This window comes from Petromyzon marinus (genome assembly GCF_048934315.1).
Source record: "Petromyzon marinus isolate PM22_M1 ecotype Great Lakes invasive population chromosome 80 unlocalized genomic scaffold, UKy_Petmar_22M1.pri1.0 chr80_unloc.3, whole genome shotgun sequence".
In the NCBI taxonomy this organism is placed as follows: Eukaryota; Metazoa; Chordata; class Hyperoartia; order Petromyzontiformes; family Petromyzontidae; genus Petromyzon; species Petromyzon marinus.
In genome coordinates this window covers 541,573-559,354 of record NW_027422631.1, presented here as the reverse complement: position 1 = coordinate 559,354, position 17,782 = coordinate 541,573, and the positions used below count along the sequence as shown (strand labels likewise).

Here is a 17,782-nt window from a genome sequence, read left to right as displayed (position 1 = left end):
CGGTCCTGGGACCTCGTCCCCTAGGTCGACTCGGCCTCAAATGAGCACCCGGTGTAGCGGTGTGTGAACATCGCCACTGGGGAGACAAAGGCGGCCGGGCGTGGTGCTGGCCACCCACCCCCTCGTGTGCCACAGTGCCGGTAGCCTAAATGGGTGCTGCTCACTAACAGCCTGTTAGAGGCTACACGGGGGATCTTTGTCTTTGTGGTAAAGTGTGAGGACTCCCCACCTCTACCATGACGTACTAGCTCCAGATAGAGGTAACTTTACCCCACGTTAGTTAAATTTACCTCAGATGCGGTAACTTTACCTCTTGTGAGCTAACTTTACCTCATGTGAGCTAACTTTACCTCATGTGAGCTAACTTTACCTCAGGTGAGGTAACTTTACCACAAATGAGATTACTTTACCTCAAGTGAGGTAACATTACGTTAGGTAGAGGTAACTTTACCTCAGGTGAGGTAACGTTACCTCAGGAGAGGTAACTTTACCTCAGGTGAGGTAATGTTACCTCAGGGGAGGTAACTTTACCTCAGATGAGGTAACTTTACCTCAGGTAGAGGTAACTTTACCTCAGATGAGGTAACTTTACCTCAGGTAGAGGTAACTTTACCTCAGATGAGGTAACTTTACCTCAGGCCAGGTAACTTTACCTCAGGCAGAGGTAAAATTACCTCAGGTGAAGTAACATCTCAAGAGAGATAACTTTACCTCATGCGAGGTAACATTACCTTTGGTGAAGTAAAATTACTTCAGGTGAGGTAACTTTTCTTGAGGTGAAGTAACTTTACCTCAGGTAGAGGTAATATTACCCCACGTTAGTTAAATTTACCTCAGGTGAGATAACTTTACCTCAGGTGAGATAACTTTACCTCAAATGAGATAACTTTACCTCAAGTGAGGTAACATTACGTTAGGTAGAGGTAACTTTACCTCAGGTGAGGTAATGTTACCTCAGGGGAGGTAACTTTACCTCAGATGAGGTAACTTTACCTCAGGTAGAGGTAACTTTACCTCAGATGAGGTAACTTTACCTCAGGTGAGGTAATGTTACCTCAGGGGAGGTAACTTTACCTCAGATGAGGTAACTTTACCTCAGGTAGAGGAAACTTTACCTCAGATGAGGTAACTTTACCTCAGGTAGAGGTAACTTTACCTCAGATGAGGTAACTTTACCTCAGGTAGAGGAAACTTTACCTCAGTTGAGATAACTTTACCTTAGGCGAGGTAAATTTACCTCAGGTAAAGTAACATTATCTCAAATGAGGTAACTTTACCTCAGGTGAGGTAACTTTACCTCAGGTGAGGTAACATTACCTCAGGTAGAGGAAACTTTACCTCAGATGAGGTAACTTTACCTTAGGCGAGGTAAATTTACCTCAGGTAAAGTAACATTATCTCAAATGAGGTAACTTCTCATTTGAGATAATGCGAGGTAACATTACCTTAGGTGAAGTTGAATTACTTCAGTTGAGGTAACTCTTCCTGAGGTGAAGTTACTTTACCTCAAGTGAGGTAACATTACGTTAGGTAGAGGTAACTTTACCTCAGGTGAGATAACTTTACCTCAGGTGAGGTAACATTACCTCACTGAGGGTAAGGTAATCAGAACGTGATGCAATCCGAATAAAATCACGTTATATTATAAGGTAATCTTCACCGCGACATTCTCATTCAGTGCAAAGTAAATATTGTACAGTTAATTAGTCGCTCGTGTCAACACTGTACTAGATGTGGAGCTGTAATCGTAACGTGAAGTCGTCTCGTAGCGTAAATCTTACACGATTTTAATTACGGACTGTAATGTAACCCCCGTGTAATGTAACCCTTCTAATAATCACCGTGTAATGTAATCAAAATGTAATCCTTCATATAAGGTAACATTACCTCAGGTGATGTAACTTATAATCCCCGTATAATGCATTGTGAATGTAATCTCCGTGTAATGTTACCCGAATGTAATCCCCGTGTAATGTAATCCCCGTGTAATGTAATCCCCGTGGTAATGCAATCTCCGTGGTAATGCAATCCCCGTGCGATGTAATCCCCGTGTAATGTAATCCCCATGTAATGTAATCCCCTTGTAATGTGATCCCCGTGTAATGTAATCCCCGTGTAATGTAACGTCCTTGCCTCTGTGGGAGCTGACGCCATTGACGCGGCTTCTCCCTTCCTTGGCTCGGCGCGGGAAAATTCGAATGGGGGTGGGGGTGGTGGGGGGTGGGGGTGGGGTGGGGGGTGGGGGTGGGGGGTGGGAGTGGGGGGTGGGGGTGGGGGAGTGGGGGGTGGGGGGTGGGGGGAGTGGGAGGAGTTTAGGGAGTTGGGGGAGTGGGGGTTGGGGGGAGTTGGAGGTGGGGGGTGGGGGGAGTGGGAGTGGGGGGTGGGGGTGGGGGAGTGGGGGGTGGGGGGAGTGGGAGGAGTTTAGGGAGTTGGGGGAGTGGGGGTGGGGGGGGAGTGGGGGTGGGGAATGGAGTGGGGGGGTGAAGGTGAGGAGGGGTGGGGGAGTTTAGGGAGTGGGGGTCGAGAGGAGTGGGGAGTGGGGTTGGGGGTTGCGGGGGGGGTGAGGGAGACGTATGACGTCTTCGCGCTATGCTCCCAACAGACTCCGAGGGGGAGATGCGATACGGGTGACGTCACCACACAATGACGCAATCAGATTTTTTTGAAAATAAATCAGAATCTTTATGGTGTAGGGGGTATCCGATAAGCTATAAAGCTCTTTGTGTCACAGATATTCAGTAAGGGGCACAATCTGGCTGTTTGTCTGATGATGCTGGTTGTGATTACTGGCGAAACGTCTTACTCAGATTTATAAATGTTGTGGATTTACTCTCCAACACACAACCGGTGTAGTGCTACACTATACATTACACTATACACTACACTTCTATACACTACACTATACACTATTGTACACTACACTATACACTACTACACTACTATACACTATACACTACACTATACACTACACTACTATACACTACACTACTATACACTACACTATACACTACACTACTATACACTACACTATACACTACACTAATATACACTACACTATACACTACTATACACTACACAATACGCTACACTATACACTACTATACACTACACTATACACTACTATACACTACTATACACTACACTACTCACTACACTATACACTACACTACTATACACTACAGTATACACTACACTATACACTGCACTATGCACGCCACTATACACTACACTATACACTACACTGTACACTACACTACACTATACACTACACCATACACTACACTATACACCACACTACACTATACACTACACACTACACTACACTAGACACTACACTATACACTAGTGCTGTACTAAATCACGAGTTGGCACGTTTTGTTCACATGACAAACCCTCTTACTAATTGGCTGTGTCGGGTGGTGTCGGTTTTAACGACACAACATTTATATTCACGCGATGCAACGCCAGAAAAAACCCCTCTAATTATGGATCCTCAATCTGAATAAAAACCTCTAACGACAAAAACTAAATCTAAAATCGATTAATTAATTTCATGGTGACCTCCTTTGCCAGGACCAAAAATATGAGAACAGGTTTTCCCCTTTTTTTCTGGCAACAAAACAGCTGCGTTAAGATGTTAAAACACCAAACTTAAACCTTTTACAAGGATTCATACTCTTTGGTTTAAAGCTTTCGTGACTGCAGGGATTTATATTCTTGGTTCTTTCGGTAAAGTCACCACCACGTAGAAGGGAAACAATAAAATAATAAAAATATAAAACAATAAAATTCTCACGACGTTTCGACTGCAACACAAGAAGCAATCATCATCAGGTGAGAATTTTATTGTTTTATATTTTTATTATTTTATTGTTTCCCTTCTACGTGGTGACTTTACCGAAAGAACCAAGAATAAGGATTCATACTATTTGTTTTTTTCGGTAAAGTGACGAAGGTAAAAAATTAAATAAAACAACTAAATTAAATCACGACGTTTCGGAGGCAACACAAGCTTCCTTCATCAGGTGTAAAAAAGGGGCACAGCAAAATAACTGTAGAGTCATTTTGCTGTGCCCCTTGTGATGTAATATAACGTTAGGTAGATGTAATCTTACCTCAGGCGAGGTAACTTTACCTCAAATGAGGTAACTTTACCTCAGTTGAGATAACTTTACCTCAGGTGAGGTAACTTTACCTCAGATAGAGATAACTTTACCTCAGGTAGAGGTAACATTACCTCAGGTGAGGTAACTTTACCTCAGGTGAGGTAACTTTATCTCAGGTTAGTTAACTTTACCTCAGGTGAGGTAACTTTACCTCAGATAGAGGTAACATTACCTCAGATAGAGGTAACTTAACCTCAGGTAGAGGTAACATTACCTCAGGTAGAGGTAACTATACCTCAGGTAGAGGTAACTTAACCTCAGGTAGAGGTAACATTACCTCAGATAGAGGTAACTTTACCTCAGGTGAGGTAACATTACCTCAGGTAGAGGTAACTTTACCTCAGGTAGAGGTAACTTTACCCCAGATAGAGGTAACTTTACCTCAGATAGAGGTAACATTACCCCAGGTAGAGGTAACTTTACCCCAGATAGAGGTAACTTTACCCCAGATAGAGGTAACTTTACCTCAGATAGAGGTAACTTTACCTCAGGTAGAGGTAACATTACCTCAGATAGAGGTAACTTTACCTCAGATAGAGGTAACTTTACCTCAGGTGAGGTAACTTTACCTCAGGTGAGGTAACTTTACCTCAGGTAGAGGTAACTTTACCTCAGATAGAGGTAACTTTACCTCAGATAGAGGTAACTTTACCCCAGATAGAGGTAACGTTGTGTCAAAGTAACCCTCACGTAGTGCAGGCCGCGTGCCACTGTAATCGTTAAACACAACGCTCGCGTGACGTCACCACCTCACTTCACGCGGCAGCCTCGAAGTGCACCCAGCCTGGCACAGGCGCCGTGGGGACGTCGCCGTCACTGAGTGGCCAATGGCGGCGGTTGGTGGTGGGGAGTGGGGGGTGGGGGCATCGGGGGTGGGCGTGAGTGGGGGGTAACGGGGGAGTGGGGGGGGCGAGACGCGTGACGTCACCACGCAGTGACGTCATCAGAGTTTTTAAGTTAAAAAAATGTTTATTCTGGAGGAGGAATCCGATGAGCTGTGAAGCTCTTTATTATCCACAGACGTCCACAGTAGGGGCACGGGGTCAGAACTCCACAACAACAAACACAATACAACAAACACCATGGGAGTGCAGAGTATAGGAAAGGTAGGCACGTGACCAACACAAATCTGTAGGGGCGTGTGAATTGAAGTCTGTAGGGGCGCGTGAATTGAAGTCTGTTGGGGCGTGTGATTTGTAGTCTGTAGGGGCGTGTGAATTGTAGTCTGTAGGGGCGTGTGAATTGAAGTCTGTAGGGGCGTGTGAAGTGAAGTCTGTAGGACAGTGTGATGTGTAAGTTTGTTGGGTCATAGTTTTACCATCCTTGACGTGCAGGGATGACGACTAGGATTGGTGTTGTTAGGATCAGCGGCGAGCAGTTGTGACCAGGTGCTGCTGTGTATAACGATTACAGATGACAGTGAGGGGGAAAAAAGCATTTGATCCCCTGCTGATTTTGTACGTTTGCCCACTGACAAAAGAAATGATCAGTCTATAATTTTAACGGTTGGTTTATTTGAACAGCGAGAGACAGAATAACAACAAGAAAATCCAGAAAAACGCGAGTTTAAGAGCCGGGAGCCAACAACAACTTGGGGCTCGCAATGGCTACAGCGACTATTGTAATGGTCGATGCGGCCTCTGCGTTGAACAGCAGGAGACAACGGGTACAGTCTGGTTCCGCTACAACGCTGCGTGTTAGTTCTAACGACGCCAACTGGACGACGTAACGCCGTGAATGTATCGTAAGGGGATACACGCCGTCCGTAACGAGGACGCGGATTGGATGCGACGCGACCGAGCGAACGGAACTACGTCTCAACGCGAGTAGGAGTAAGCGGTTCTACGTGCGGCGGCCCCCGGCGTAGCGGCGTCGCAACGAGGAGGAGGCGTTGGGATGCTGCTGGATGCTTCTAGACGCTACCCACGCGCCTCGGTCTTAGTCCCGCCTCCGTCTTGCCCATCATCTCGTGTGTTATCGCGGACCACGCTTCACCCCCCCCCCCCTATAGTTTAAATTATTTCTCCACAACGCGGTTGTTCTTCAGGAACGCAACAACCACCGCCGCGTTGCAGGAGAACGACGGACCGTGAACGCGCTTCGACGATTCGCGGCAACGCGACGGCAACACAAAGCGCCACGCGCGGTCTCTCGCGACCGGCGGTATCTGCGACGAAGGTTTTTGTCGTCGTTGCCGCCGGGTTAGATGGCGTTGGATCACAATCCTGGCACGTCGCCCGATGAAGCCGGTCGCCGTTGTTATTTAATCGCCGGCGAAACGTCACCGGTACTCGAATTGTAAACGCTGTGGTGGGTTCACTCTCCCCGACACACAAGCGCCGTGTGTGCTGAAGTTGGTAACCAATTGGCACGTTTCGTTTACGTGACAAACCCTGACTGATTGGCCGTGTCAGGCGATGGTGGTGGGTGACGGTGGGTTAACGACACAATGTTTATGTTTACGAGATCTCTAACACAACAACAACAAAGAACAAACCTCTGTCACGGCAAAGTGTCACCACAGAGCAAGTCGCTGGGACCTCCTGGAGACACTGACAGAGCAGGTCGCTGGGACCTCCTGGAGACACTGACACAGAGCAAGTCGCTCCCACCTCCTGGAGACACCGGCACGGGCTGTGTGAGCTGGGCTGCCTTCACAACCAACGAGACGCCGGCGCTGCCAACTGGGACCAAGACGTCAGCGCTGCCTCCACCGGTCCGGTGAGGTCATTCTCAACAGCAGGTTTTTGTTTTTTTACTTCACTTTACTTTTCCAGGTAAGGCCCCCACTGAGCTGTGCGGTAGCGACCTGCCTATCACAAATGACGGCAGCGCACCGAAGTGGCTTATCACGTGACATTTACAGCAGCCAAATACTCTGAACGCATGTTGAGATGTTAACCACCTCTCCTGGTATACAGGAGATCGTTGGTTCGATTCCGACCCTGACGCCTGCTGTATATTTTGAGTTTGCGCGTGTCTCTCTCTCTCTCCCCGTGGTCGTGTGGATTTTTCTCCAGGTCCTCCGGTTTTTCCCCTCGACATTTAGAATCGAGATCACGCAATTAGAGTATCTGGCCGCTATCAATGTCCACACAATGATGAGCCACTTCGCTGAGCTTTCATTTGTGATGGCCAGGTGGTCGCGTCTGATAAAAGAGCCTCTACATATTCTGTTGGACCTTACTTAGTAAAATCCCAAGATAATGTTTGTTAGTTTAAGTAAGTATATAATTTTATACAGAATCACAAACTAACGCTCAACTTTCTTAACCGTGTAAGAGTCAACGCGCGCCACCACCGTGCGACGACACGCGAGCAACCGGGACGACGCAGAGAATCTCTCAACACTTTCCCACGTCCGAGACATCCGCAGAGTTGCAGGGTGGGTGTCACGGTTCATTGGGTGGGCGTCGCTGTTCACAGGGTGGGTGTCACCGTTCACGCGGTGGGCGTCGCCGTTCACGGGGTGGGCGTCGCCGTTCACGGGGTGGGTGTCACCGTTCACGGGGTGGGTGTCACCGTTCACGGGGTGCTTGTGACCGGTCACGGGGTGTCACCGGTCACGGGGTGTCACCGGTCACGGGGTGTCACCGGTCACGGGGTGTCACCGGTCACGGGGTGGGTTTCACCGTTCACCGCTGCACACACTGCGCACGCTGCACGCACTGTACGTACGTCGCACGGGGCAGGGCTACGAGACGGCACGCGGTGCTCACGGAGACCGGCGGGAGACGTGCAGACTGGGGTATCTGTAGGTGGATCGCCCTGCGGTGCCCCCCTCTAGGGTAACAACAGTGCAGCTCTGCACGGGGGACTCTGCACACTCACACACACAGGGACCCCCAGGTGGTGGGGGTGGGGTGGGGACGTGCAGTGGTTGGGACCGGTTTAATCTCCCGCCCCCCACAGGGTGTGAGGCAGGTGTAGGAGGATTCCGTAGGTTTCCGTGTTCACGTTCAAAATCAGTTTCAAGAGTGGCACAGCCTCGGCTAATCACGTGGCCTGTTGTTTGAAACTAATTCACAGCTCGGCGCTGTACGCTTTGTGCTCAGGATGGCTGACTTTTCTGTTTTCACGTGGATGAGAAAATGCATTCTGGCCGGTGTGTGTTCTCTGGTGGCTGTGAAGTGTTGATGGCCGTTCAAACGCCTTCTCACACACGGTGCACGTGAACGGCTTCTCTCCCGTGTGTGTTCTCTGGTGGCTGTGAAGAGTTGATAGCCGTGCAAACGTCTTCTCACACACGGTGCACGTGAACGGCTTCTCTCCCGTGTGTGTTCTCTGGTGCCTGTGAAGATCTGGTAGTTGTGCAAACGCCTTCTCACACACGGTGCACTTGAACGGCTTCTCTCCCGTGTGTGTTCTCTGGTGCGTGTGAAGGTGTTGTAGATGTGCAAACGCCTTCTCACACACGTTGCACGTGAACGGCTTCTCTCCCGTGTGTGTTCTCTGGTGGCTGTGAAGAGCTGATAGCCATGCAAACGCCTTCTCACACACGGTGCACTTGAACGGCTTCTCTCCCGTGTGTGTTCTCTGATGGCTGTGAAGACTGGATAGGTCTGCAAACGCCTTCTCACACACGGTGCACTTGAACGGCTTCTCTCCCGTGTGTGTTCTCTGGTGCCTGTGAAGGTGTTGTAGATGTGCAAACGCCTTCTCACACACGTTGCACTTGAACGGCTTCTCTCCCGTGTGTGTTCTCTGGTGCCTGTGAAGAGCTGATAGCCGTGCAAACGCCTTTTCACACACGTTGCACTTGAACGGCTTCTCTCCCGTGTGTGTTCTCTGGTGTATCTTCAAGCAATTATTGTAGTTTGTGCTGAATGGACATTGGTCACACTGATGAGTTTTGTTACTGGTCTTAGTGGGGTGTCTCCTCTGCACGTGATGCTCTAGACTAGAGCGGCAGATGAACTGACGGTTGCAGGCAGGACACGGCAGCCTTGTGACCTCCACACCCACTCCACCTGCGTCATCCCAGAGGCACAAGACACGCGCGCACACACCAACAGCTAGACATGAACACTCTTGAACACGTGTGTGTATATACAAAGGTAAAGGTCCCCAACAGCCATATCAGTTGGGCAAGTGCTGTTTGTGAGTACCTATGAAGGCCGGCATGGCACACGATTGAGTAGGTGGCCAACACCAGGCCCGGCCGCCTTTGTCTCTCCAGTGGTGATGTTTCCACGTTTAAGCTAGGTACTCATTTGAGGCTGAGTCAACCTAGGGGAGGCCTAAATATTAACCACTGACGTTGGCCGTGAGTGGGAATCGAACTCAGGTGGCCGGGTTCGTAGTGCAGTGGGCCCCATTATATATACACACAAAGACAAAGAACCCCCGTCTAGCCTGTATACACTTTTGGGGCAAGTGCTGTTATCGGGCATCTATGAAGGCCAGAACAGCACACGAGTGGGAGGGTGGCCAGCACCACACGTGGCCGCCTTTGTCTCCCCAGTGGCGATGTTTACGACTACTACACACCACACCTGTTACGAACTTGCACCTTAGCAGTGTGTGTGGTGCTTATCATCTCTGGTGAGCAGTGGCTACCATCTCTGGTGAGCGGTGGATATCATCTCTGGTGAGTGGTGGTTATCATCTCTGGTGAGTGCTGGATATAATCTCTGGTGAGTGGTGGCTATCGTCTCTGGTGAGTGGTGGCTATCATCTCTGGTGAGTGGTAGCTATCATCTTCGGTGAACGGTGGCTAACATCTCTGGTGAGTGGTGGCTATCATCTCTGGTGAGTGGTGGCTAACATCTCTGTTGAGCGGTGGCTGTCATCTTTGGTGAGTGGTGGCTATCATCTCTGGTGAGTGGTGGCTATCATCTCTGGTGAGTGGTGGCTATCATCTCTGGTGAGTGGTGGCATATCATCTCTGGTGAGTGGTGGCTATCATCTCTGGTGAATGGTGGCTATCATCTCTGGTGAGTGGTGGCTATCATCTCTGGTGAGTGGTGGCTATCATCTCTGGTGAGCGGTGGCTATCGTCTCTGGTGAGTGGTGGCTATCATCTCTGGTGAGTGGTGACTATCATCTCTGGTGAGTGGTGACTATCGTCTCTGGTGACCGGTGGCTATCATCTCTAGTGAGCGGTGGCTATCATCTCCGGTGAGTGGTGGCTATCATCTCTGGTGAGCGGTGGGTATCATCTCTGGTGAGTGGTCACTATCATATCTGGTGAGTGGTGACTATCATCTCTGGTGAGTGGTGGCTATCATTTCTGGTGAGTGGTGACTATCATCTCTGGTGAGTGGTGACTATCATCTCTGGTGAGTGGTGGCTATTATCTCTGGTGAGTGGTGGCTATCATCTCTGGTGAGTGGTGGCTATCATCTCTGCTGAGTGGTGGCTATCATCTCTGGTGAGTGGTGGCTATCATCTCTGCTGAGTGGTGGCTATCATCTCTGGTGAGTGGTGGCTACCATCTTTAGTGAGTGGTGGCTATCATATCTGGTGAGTGGTGGCTACCATCTCTGGTGAGTGGTGGCTACCATCTCTGATGAGTGGTGGCTACCATCTCTGGTGAGTGGTGGCTACCATCTCTGGTGAGTGATGGCTATCATCTCTGGTGAGTGGTGGCTACCATCTCTGGTGAGCGGTGGCTATCATCTCTGGTGAGTGGTGGCTATCATCTCTGGTGAGTGGTGGCTATCATCTCTGGTGAGTGGTGGCTATCGTCTCTGGTGAGTGGTGGCTATCATCTTTAGTGAGTGGTGGCTATCATCTCTGGTGAGCAGTGGCTATCATCTCTGGTGAGTGGTGGCTATCATCTCTGGTGAGTGGTGGCTATCATCTCTGGTGAGTGGTGGCTATCGTCTCTGGTGAGTGGTGGCTATCATCTCTGGTGAGTGGTGGCTATCATCTCTGGTGAGTGGTGGCTATCATCTCTGGTGAGTGGTGGCTATCATCTCTGATGAGTGGTGGCTATCATTGCTGGTGAGTGGGGGCTATCATCTCTGGTGAGTGGTGGCTATCATCTCTGGTGAGCGGTGGCTATCATCTCTGGTAAGCGGAAGCTATCATCTCTGGTGAGTGGTGGCTATCATTGCTGGTGAGTGGTGGCTATCATCTCTGGTGAGTGGTGGCTATCATCTCTGGTGAGTGGTGGCTATCATCTCTGGTGAGTGGTGGCTATCATCTCTGGTGAGTGGTGGCTATCATCTCTGGTGAGTGGTGGCTATCATCTCTGGTGAGTGGTGGCTATCATCTCTGGTGAGTGGTGGCTATCATCTCTGGTGAGTGGTGGTTATCATCTCTGGTGAGTGGTGGCTATCATCTCTGGTGAGTGGTGGCTATCATCTCTGGTGAGTGGTGGCTATCATCTCTGGTGAGTGGTGGCTATCATCTCTGGTGGGTAGTGACTATCATATCTGGTGAGTGGTGCCTATCATCTCTGGTGAGTGGTGGCTATTATCTCTGGTGAGTGGTGGCTATCATCTCTGGTGAGTGGTGGCTATCATCTCTGCTGAGTGGTGGCTATCATCTCTGGTGAGTGGTGGCTATCATCTCTGCTGAGTGGTGGCTATCATCTCTGGTGAGTGGTGGCTACCATCTTTAGTGAGTGGTGGCTATCATATCTGGTGAGTGGTGGCTACCATCTCTGGTGAGTGGTGGCTACCATCTCTGATGAGTGGTGGCTACCATCTCTGGTGAGTGGTGGCTACCATCTCTGGTGAGTGATGGCTATCATCTCTGGTGAGTGGTGGCTACCATCTCTGGTGAGCGGTGGCTATCATCTCTGGTGAGTGGTGGCTATCATCTCTGGTGAGTGGTGGCTATCATCTCTGGTGAGTGGTGGCTATCGTCTCTGGTGAGTGGTGGCTATCATCTTTAGTGAGTGGTGGCTATCATCTCTGGTGAGCAGTGGCTATCATCTCTGGTGAGTGGTGGCTATCATCTCTGGTGAGTGGTGGCTATCATCTCTGGTGAGTGGTGGCTATCGTCTCTGGTGAGTGGTGGCTATCATCTCTGGTGAGTGGTGGCTATCATCTCTGGTGAGTGGTGGCTATCATCTCTGGTGAGTGGTGGCTATCATCTCTGATGAGTGGTGGCTATCATTGCTGGTGAGTGGGGGCTATCATCTCTGGTGAGTGGTGGCTATCATCTCTGGTGAGCGGTGGCTATCATCTCTGGTAAGCGGAAGCTATCATCTCTGGTGAGTGGTGGCTATCATTGCTGGTGAGTGGTGGCTATCATCTCTGGTGAGTGGTGGCTATCATCTCTGGTGAGTGGTGGCTATCATCTCTGGTGAGTGGTGGCTATCATCTCTGGTGAGTGGTGGCTATCATCTCTGGTGAGTGGTGGCTATCATCTCTGGTGAGTGGTGGCTATCATCTCTGGTGAGTGGTGGCTATCATCTCTGGTGAGTGGTGGTTATCATCTCTGGTGAGTGGTGGCTATCATCTCTGGTGAGTGGTGGCTATCATCTCTGGTGAGTGGTGGCTATCATCTCTGGTGAGTGGTGGCTATCATCTCTGGTGGGTAGTGACTATCATATCTGGTGAGTGGTGCCTATCATCTCTTGTGAGCGGTGGCTATCATCTCTGGTGAGCGGTGGCTATCGTCTCTGGTGAGCGGTGGCTATCATCTCTGGTGAGTGGTGGCTATCATCTCTGGTGAGTGGTGGCTATAGTCTGGTGAGCAGTGGTGAGTCTCTGGTGAGCGGTGCTCACAGTGTTCCTCGCTTGGTGGAGGCTGCACGGGCTGCAGGTCTCTGGCGGTGGCCCTGGGAGCCAACTCGCTGCTGCTGCTGCGGCGTCGCGAGGGCTCGGCCTCGCAGGCGATGCCCAGCTCCTGGGCGAACTCCTCGCCGTACCAGACCAGCAGCTCAGAGCCGGGCCCCACGGCACGGAACGTGCGGTAGTAAATCTGCCCCCGGTGCTGGAAGGCCACCAGGTTCTGCTCCTGCTCATTCCTCGCGCAGTTGACGAACCTGCGGGGGCAGACGCGGGGGGCGGGGTGGGGCCGTTAGCGAGCGCCTATTAATGGCCGGCACTGGGCGCTACGTTGGGGTGGTGGGGCTGGAACCACGCTCAGTACCGGGTGCTCATTTGATGCCGAGTCGACCAAGGGGAGGCCCAGGGTCTCTGTGTGCAGTGGTTCTGGTTTCTGTGTGTGGTGGTTCTGGTCTCTGTGTGTAGTGGCTCTGGTCACTCTGTATGGTGCTTCTGGTCTGTGTGTAGTGGTTCTGGCCTCGAGTGGTTCCGGTCTCTGTGTACAGTGGTTCTTGCCTCTGTGTGTGGTGGTTCTGGTGTTTGTAGTGGTTCTGGCCTCTGTGTGTCGTGGTTCTGGTCTCTGTGTAGTGGTTCTGGTCTCTGTGTCTAGTGGTTCTGGTCTCTGTGTGTAGTGGTTCTGGTCTCTCTGTGTAGTGGTTCTGGTCTCTGTAGTGGTTCTGGTCTCTGTGTGTAGTAGTTCTGGTCTCTGTGTGTAGTGGTTCTGGTCTCTATGTGTAGTGGTTCTGGTCTCTGTGTGTGGTGGTTCTGGTCTCTGTATGTCATGGTTCTGGTCTCTGTGTGTAGTGGTTTTGGTCTCTGTGTGTAGTGGTTCTGGTCACTTTGTGTGGTGGTTCTGGTCTCTGTGTGTCGTGGTTCTGGTCTCTGTGTGTAGTGGTTCTGGTCTCTGTGTCTAGTGGTTCTGGTCTCTGTGTGTAGTGGTTCTGGTCTCTCTGTGTAGTGGTTCTGGTCTCTGTAGTGGTTCTGGTCTCTGTAGTGGTTCTGGTCTCTGTGTGTAGTAGTTCTGGTCTCTGTGTGTAGTGGTTCTGGTCTCTATGTGTAGTGGTTCTGGTCTCTCTGTGTGGTGGTTCTGGTTTCTGTATGTCATGGTTCTGGTCTCTGTGTGTAGTGGTTCTGGTCTCTGTGTGTAGTGGTTCTGGTCACTTTGTGTGGTGGTTCTGGTCTCTGTGTGTAGTGGTTCTGGTCTCTGTGTGTGGTGGTTCTGGTCTCTGTGTGTAGTGGTTCTGGTCTCTGTGTGTAGTGGTTCTGGTCTCTGTAGTGGTTCTGGTCTCTGTGTGTAGCGGTTCTGGTCACTTTGTGTAGTGGTTCTGGTCTCTGTGTGTGGTGGTTCTGGTCTCTGTGTGTAGTGGTTCTGGTCTCTGTAGTGGTTCTGGTCTCTGTGTGTAGCGGTTCTGGTCTCTGTTTGGTGGTTCTGGTCTCTGTAGTGGTTCTGGTCTCTGTGTGGAGTGGTTCTGGTCTCTCTGTGCAGTGGTCCTTAAGACAAGAATCACCTCATCCAGTTTGATTTAGATTCATCCTGAGCGTCAACATATTCACGATCCTTTTTGTTTTTGTAAATCTGAAACACACACGCACACGAGCAGATCCACAGATAACTCACGTGAGTTGGACCGTAACTTGAACTTCTTTCGTACCGGACGTAGCCAACCGTGCTGATCGGAGGTGCGGGGGGAAGGACAACAAACTAAACACTAAGAGCAGTTCTAAAGAAATGAATTTTAAATCTACAAGATTTAAAAGTGCATAGCTCCCAGTGGCTTCCTCATATTGGAAGCAAGAACCTTCCAGACGGCCGCAGAAGTGCGTCTGTAAGAGCCGCGCCATGCGCTGACCATCGTCTTTGCACGATGGGTCGCCAAACGCCGCTGCTGCTGCTGCGAGCATCAACAGAGTTTGCGTGATGATGGTTTATGCTTCTTGACGAGATAAGCCGCGAGGTGTCGTGGTTTATTTTTGCGTAAGGAGTGCGTGAGGAGGAACCACGAGTCTGTGGTTCCTCCTTACGCATCGAAGTTGTTCTGTCCTTGCGAGCGAGCGGCTACTGTGGGTTACAAGTTGAACTCATAATGACGTGAAATTTTGGGTCTCTCTGTGAGTCTGTGGGGCCCTGTGTGAGTCTCTGAGTCTCTGTCCAAGTCTCTAGGTCTCTGTGTGAGTCTCTAGGTCTCTGTGTGAGTCTGTGGGTCTCTGTGCAAGTCTGTGGGTCTCTCTGTGAGTCTGTGGGTCCCTGTGTGAGCCTCTAAGGCTCTGTGTGAGTCTCTGGGTCTCTGTGTGAGTCTGTGGGTCTCTGTGCAAGTCTGTGGGTCTCTCTGTGAGTCTGTGGGTCCCTGTGTGAGCCTCTAAGGCTCTGTGTGAGTCTCTGGGTCTCTGTGTGAGTCTGTGGGTCTCTGTATGAGTCTGTGGGTCTCTCTGTGCGAGTCTCTGGGTCTCTGTGTGAGTCTGTGGGTCTCTGTGCGAGTCTCTGGGTCTCTGTGCGAGTCTCTGGGTCTCTTCTGTGTGAGTCTGTGGGTGACTGTGTGAAGCTATGGGTTTCTCTGTATCTCCCTCACGAGCCTCCTCTCCACACACGACGACGACGATGATGATGTAGGAATAGGAGGAGGCTGCAGCAGTGGCAGTGGCAGCAGCAGCAGCTCACCAGCCAGCAGTACTCGCTCACGGGGTTCTCCTCAGACACCTCTCCCTGGTAGGGCCCAAACATCACCCCCTTGGGCAGCTTCTTCCTGTTGCTCCACACCCCGAGGCCGGCGCCGGCGATGGAGGAGGCGCCGACGGTGAGGCCCTGGGGCAGGCTGAGCCGGGCCCTGTCGGCCACTCCCGGGGCCACGGCCGCGTCCGCGATGAACTCTGGCGGGCCGTGCACGGAGCACTCCCCCAGGTAGAAATCCCTGCACAGCTCGCAGACTGAGAGCCACAGCAGCAGCAGCAGGAGGGGGGCGAATCGCAGTAGCAACAGCAGCAGCAGCAGTGGCACTGTGAGAGAGTGAGAGGGTGAGGAGCGCTCCAGACAAATGCCTCCCTCCCTCCCTCTCTGCATGGTGAATTTATTTAGCTCGCTCATCGGAGATGTATCCGCTGTAACCCTCCCTGCATCCCTCCCCTCCCTACCTGCCAGCATCCCTGAGCGAGGGAGCAAAAGAGAGAGAGGTGAGTGAGAGAAAGGGAGCGTGTGAGAGGGAGGGCGAGGGGGAGAGAGTGAGAGGGAGCAGGTGGAATATATCGAGTGAGAGCGCGGGAGCAATAGAGGGAGATAGGTGAGAGTGTGAGAAAGTGAGAGTGTAACAAAGGGAGAGAGAAATAGGTGAGAGTGTGACAGTGAGAGTGTGACAGTGAGAGAGATAGGTGAGAAAGAGTAAGAGAGGGAGAGTGAGAAAGTGACAGTGAGAGAGTGACAGTGAGAGAGAGAGAGAAAGTGACAGTGTGAGAGAGAGTGAGAGAGTGACAGTGTGAGATAGTGAGAAAGTGACAGAGTGAGAGAGAGAGTGACAGTGAGAGAGTGAGTGAGAAAGTGACAGAGAGAGAGAGAGTGACAGTGAGAGTGTGAGAAAGTGACAGTGAGAGAGAGAGTGAGAGAGTAACAGAGAGAGTGAGAAAGTGAGAGAGAGAGGTAGAGGCAGCAGGGGGTCTCACAGAAGAAGTCGTCGTCCTGGGGCTCCTCCACCTCTGTGTAGACTTTCCTCTCGCGCTGCCGCAGGCCGTAGCGAGAGCGAGCGCTGAGCGACACCGCCGCAGCCTGGGCGGAGGAGGCCGGCGGCACGGAGGAGCCTGCGGGCAAACGCGGCGAGATGTTGACCACCTCTCGCGGTGTACGGGAGGTCGTGGGTTCCATCCCGACCCTGACGAAGCCTGCCGTACATCTGGAGCCCGCGCGTCTCTCTCTCTCTCTCCTCCCTGACGAGATGTTGACTCCCTCGCGTGGTCTACGGGAGGTCGTGGGTGCGATCCCGACCCTGACGACCCACGCTGTACGTTTGGAGTCTGCGTGTTGTACCTCCCCGTGGTTGTGCGGATTTTTCTCCGGGTCCTCCGGTTTTCCCCTCGACGTTCAGAATCGACGTCACGCGTTGAGGGTAATTTGGCCTCCTATAAATGTCCACGTGATGACGATGGTGACAAGTCACTTTGCTGAGCTATCATTTGTGATAGCCAGGACGCTTCTGAAAAAACAGCTACACGGCTCAGTGGGGCTCACCCTGGTAAAATAAACATTGTTTAGTTCATAGGCTGCATCAGTACCAGCAGCAGCACTGACGGGGGCACATGTAGCAGTAGCATCAACAGCAGTGGCGACTTCCAACAGCAGCAGCGGAAGATTGCGGAGTTCCGATGGGAATAGAGGGGAGCGTGGAGTTCCGGTGAGAATAGAGGGGAGTGTGGAGTTCCGGTGAGAATAGAGGGGGAGCGTGGAGTTCCGGTGGGAATAGAGGTGGAGCGTGGAGTTCCGGTGAGAATAGAGGGGAGTGTGGAGTTCCGGTGAGAATAGAGGGGAGCGTGGAGTTCCGGTGAGAATAGAGGGGAGTGTGGAGTTCCGGTGAGAATAGAGGGGAACGTGGAGTTCCGGTGAGAATAGATGGGAGCGTGGAGTTCCGGTGAGAATAGAGGGGAGTGTGGAGTTCCGGTGAGAATAGAGGGGAACGTGGAGTTCCGGTGAGAATAGAGGGGAGCGTGGAGTTCCGGTGAGAATAGAGGGGAGTGTGGAGTTCCGGTGAGAATAGAGGGGGAGCGTGGAGTTCCGGTGAGAATAGAGGAGCGTGGAGTTCCGGTGAGAATAGAGGGGAGTGTGGAGTTCCGGTGAGAATAGAGGGGAGCGTGGAGTTCCAGTGAGAATAGAGGAGCGTGGAGTTCCGGTGAGAATAGAGGGGAGCGTGGAGT

General features: G+C 51.3%; 1 protein-coding gene across 1 annotated transcript; it reads right to left on the bottom strand.

The window, feature by feature from the left end:
* Nucleotides 1-5,658: 5,658 nt before the first annotated feature.
* On the bottom strand, nucleotides 5,659-16,869 carry LOC142908354 (uncharacterized). The gene is made up of 5 exons (XM_076058922.1): nucleotides 16,541-16,869; nucleotides 15,474-15,814; nucleotides 14,401-14,468; nucleotides 12,851-13,110; nucleotides 5,659-9,181 (listed from the first exon to the last, which is right to left on the bottom strand). Exons 1-5 carry the CDS (start codon nucleotides 16,737-16,739, stop codon nucleotides 8,190-8,192), a joined length of 1,860 nt encoding a protein of 619 aa, XP_075915037.1. The 5' UTR covers nucleotides 16,740-16,869; the 3' UTR covers nucleotides 5,659-8,189.
* Nucleotides 16,870-17,782: the final 913 nt, after the last annotated feature.

Coding starts and splice junctions, on each gene's coding strand:
- LOC142908354 (XM_076058922.1), bottom strand. CDS start 16,739: ATGGAACCCACGACCTCCCGTACACCGCGAGAGGTGGTCAACATCTCG. Junction 14,469..15,473: donor ATCATCGTCGTCGTCGTGTG/TGGAGAGGAGGC, acceptor TGTGTGTTTCAG/ATTTACAAAAACAAAAAGGA. Junction 9,182..12,850: donor TCCACCAAGCGAGGAACACT/GTGAGCACCGCT, acceptor GTTCATGTCTAG/CTGTTGGTGTGTGCGCGCGT.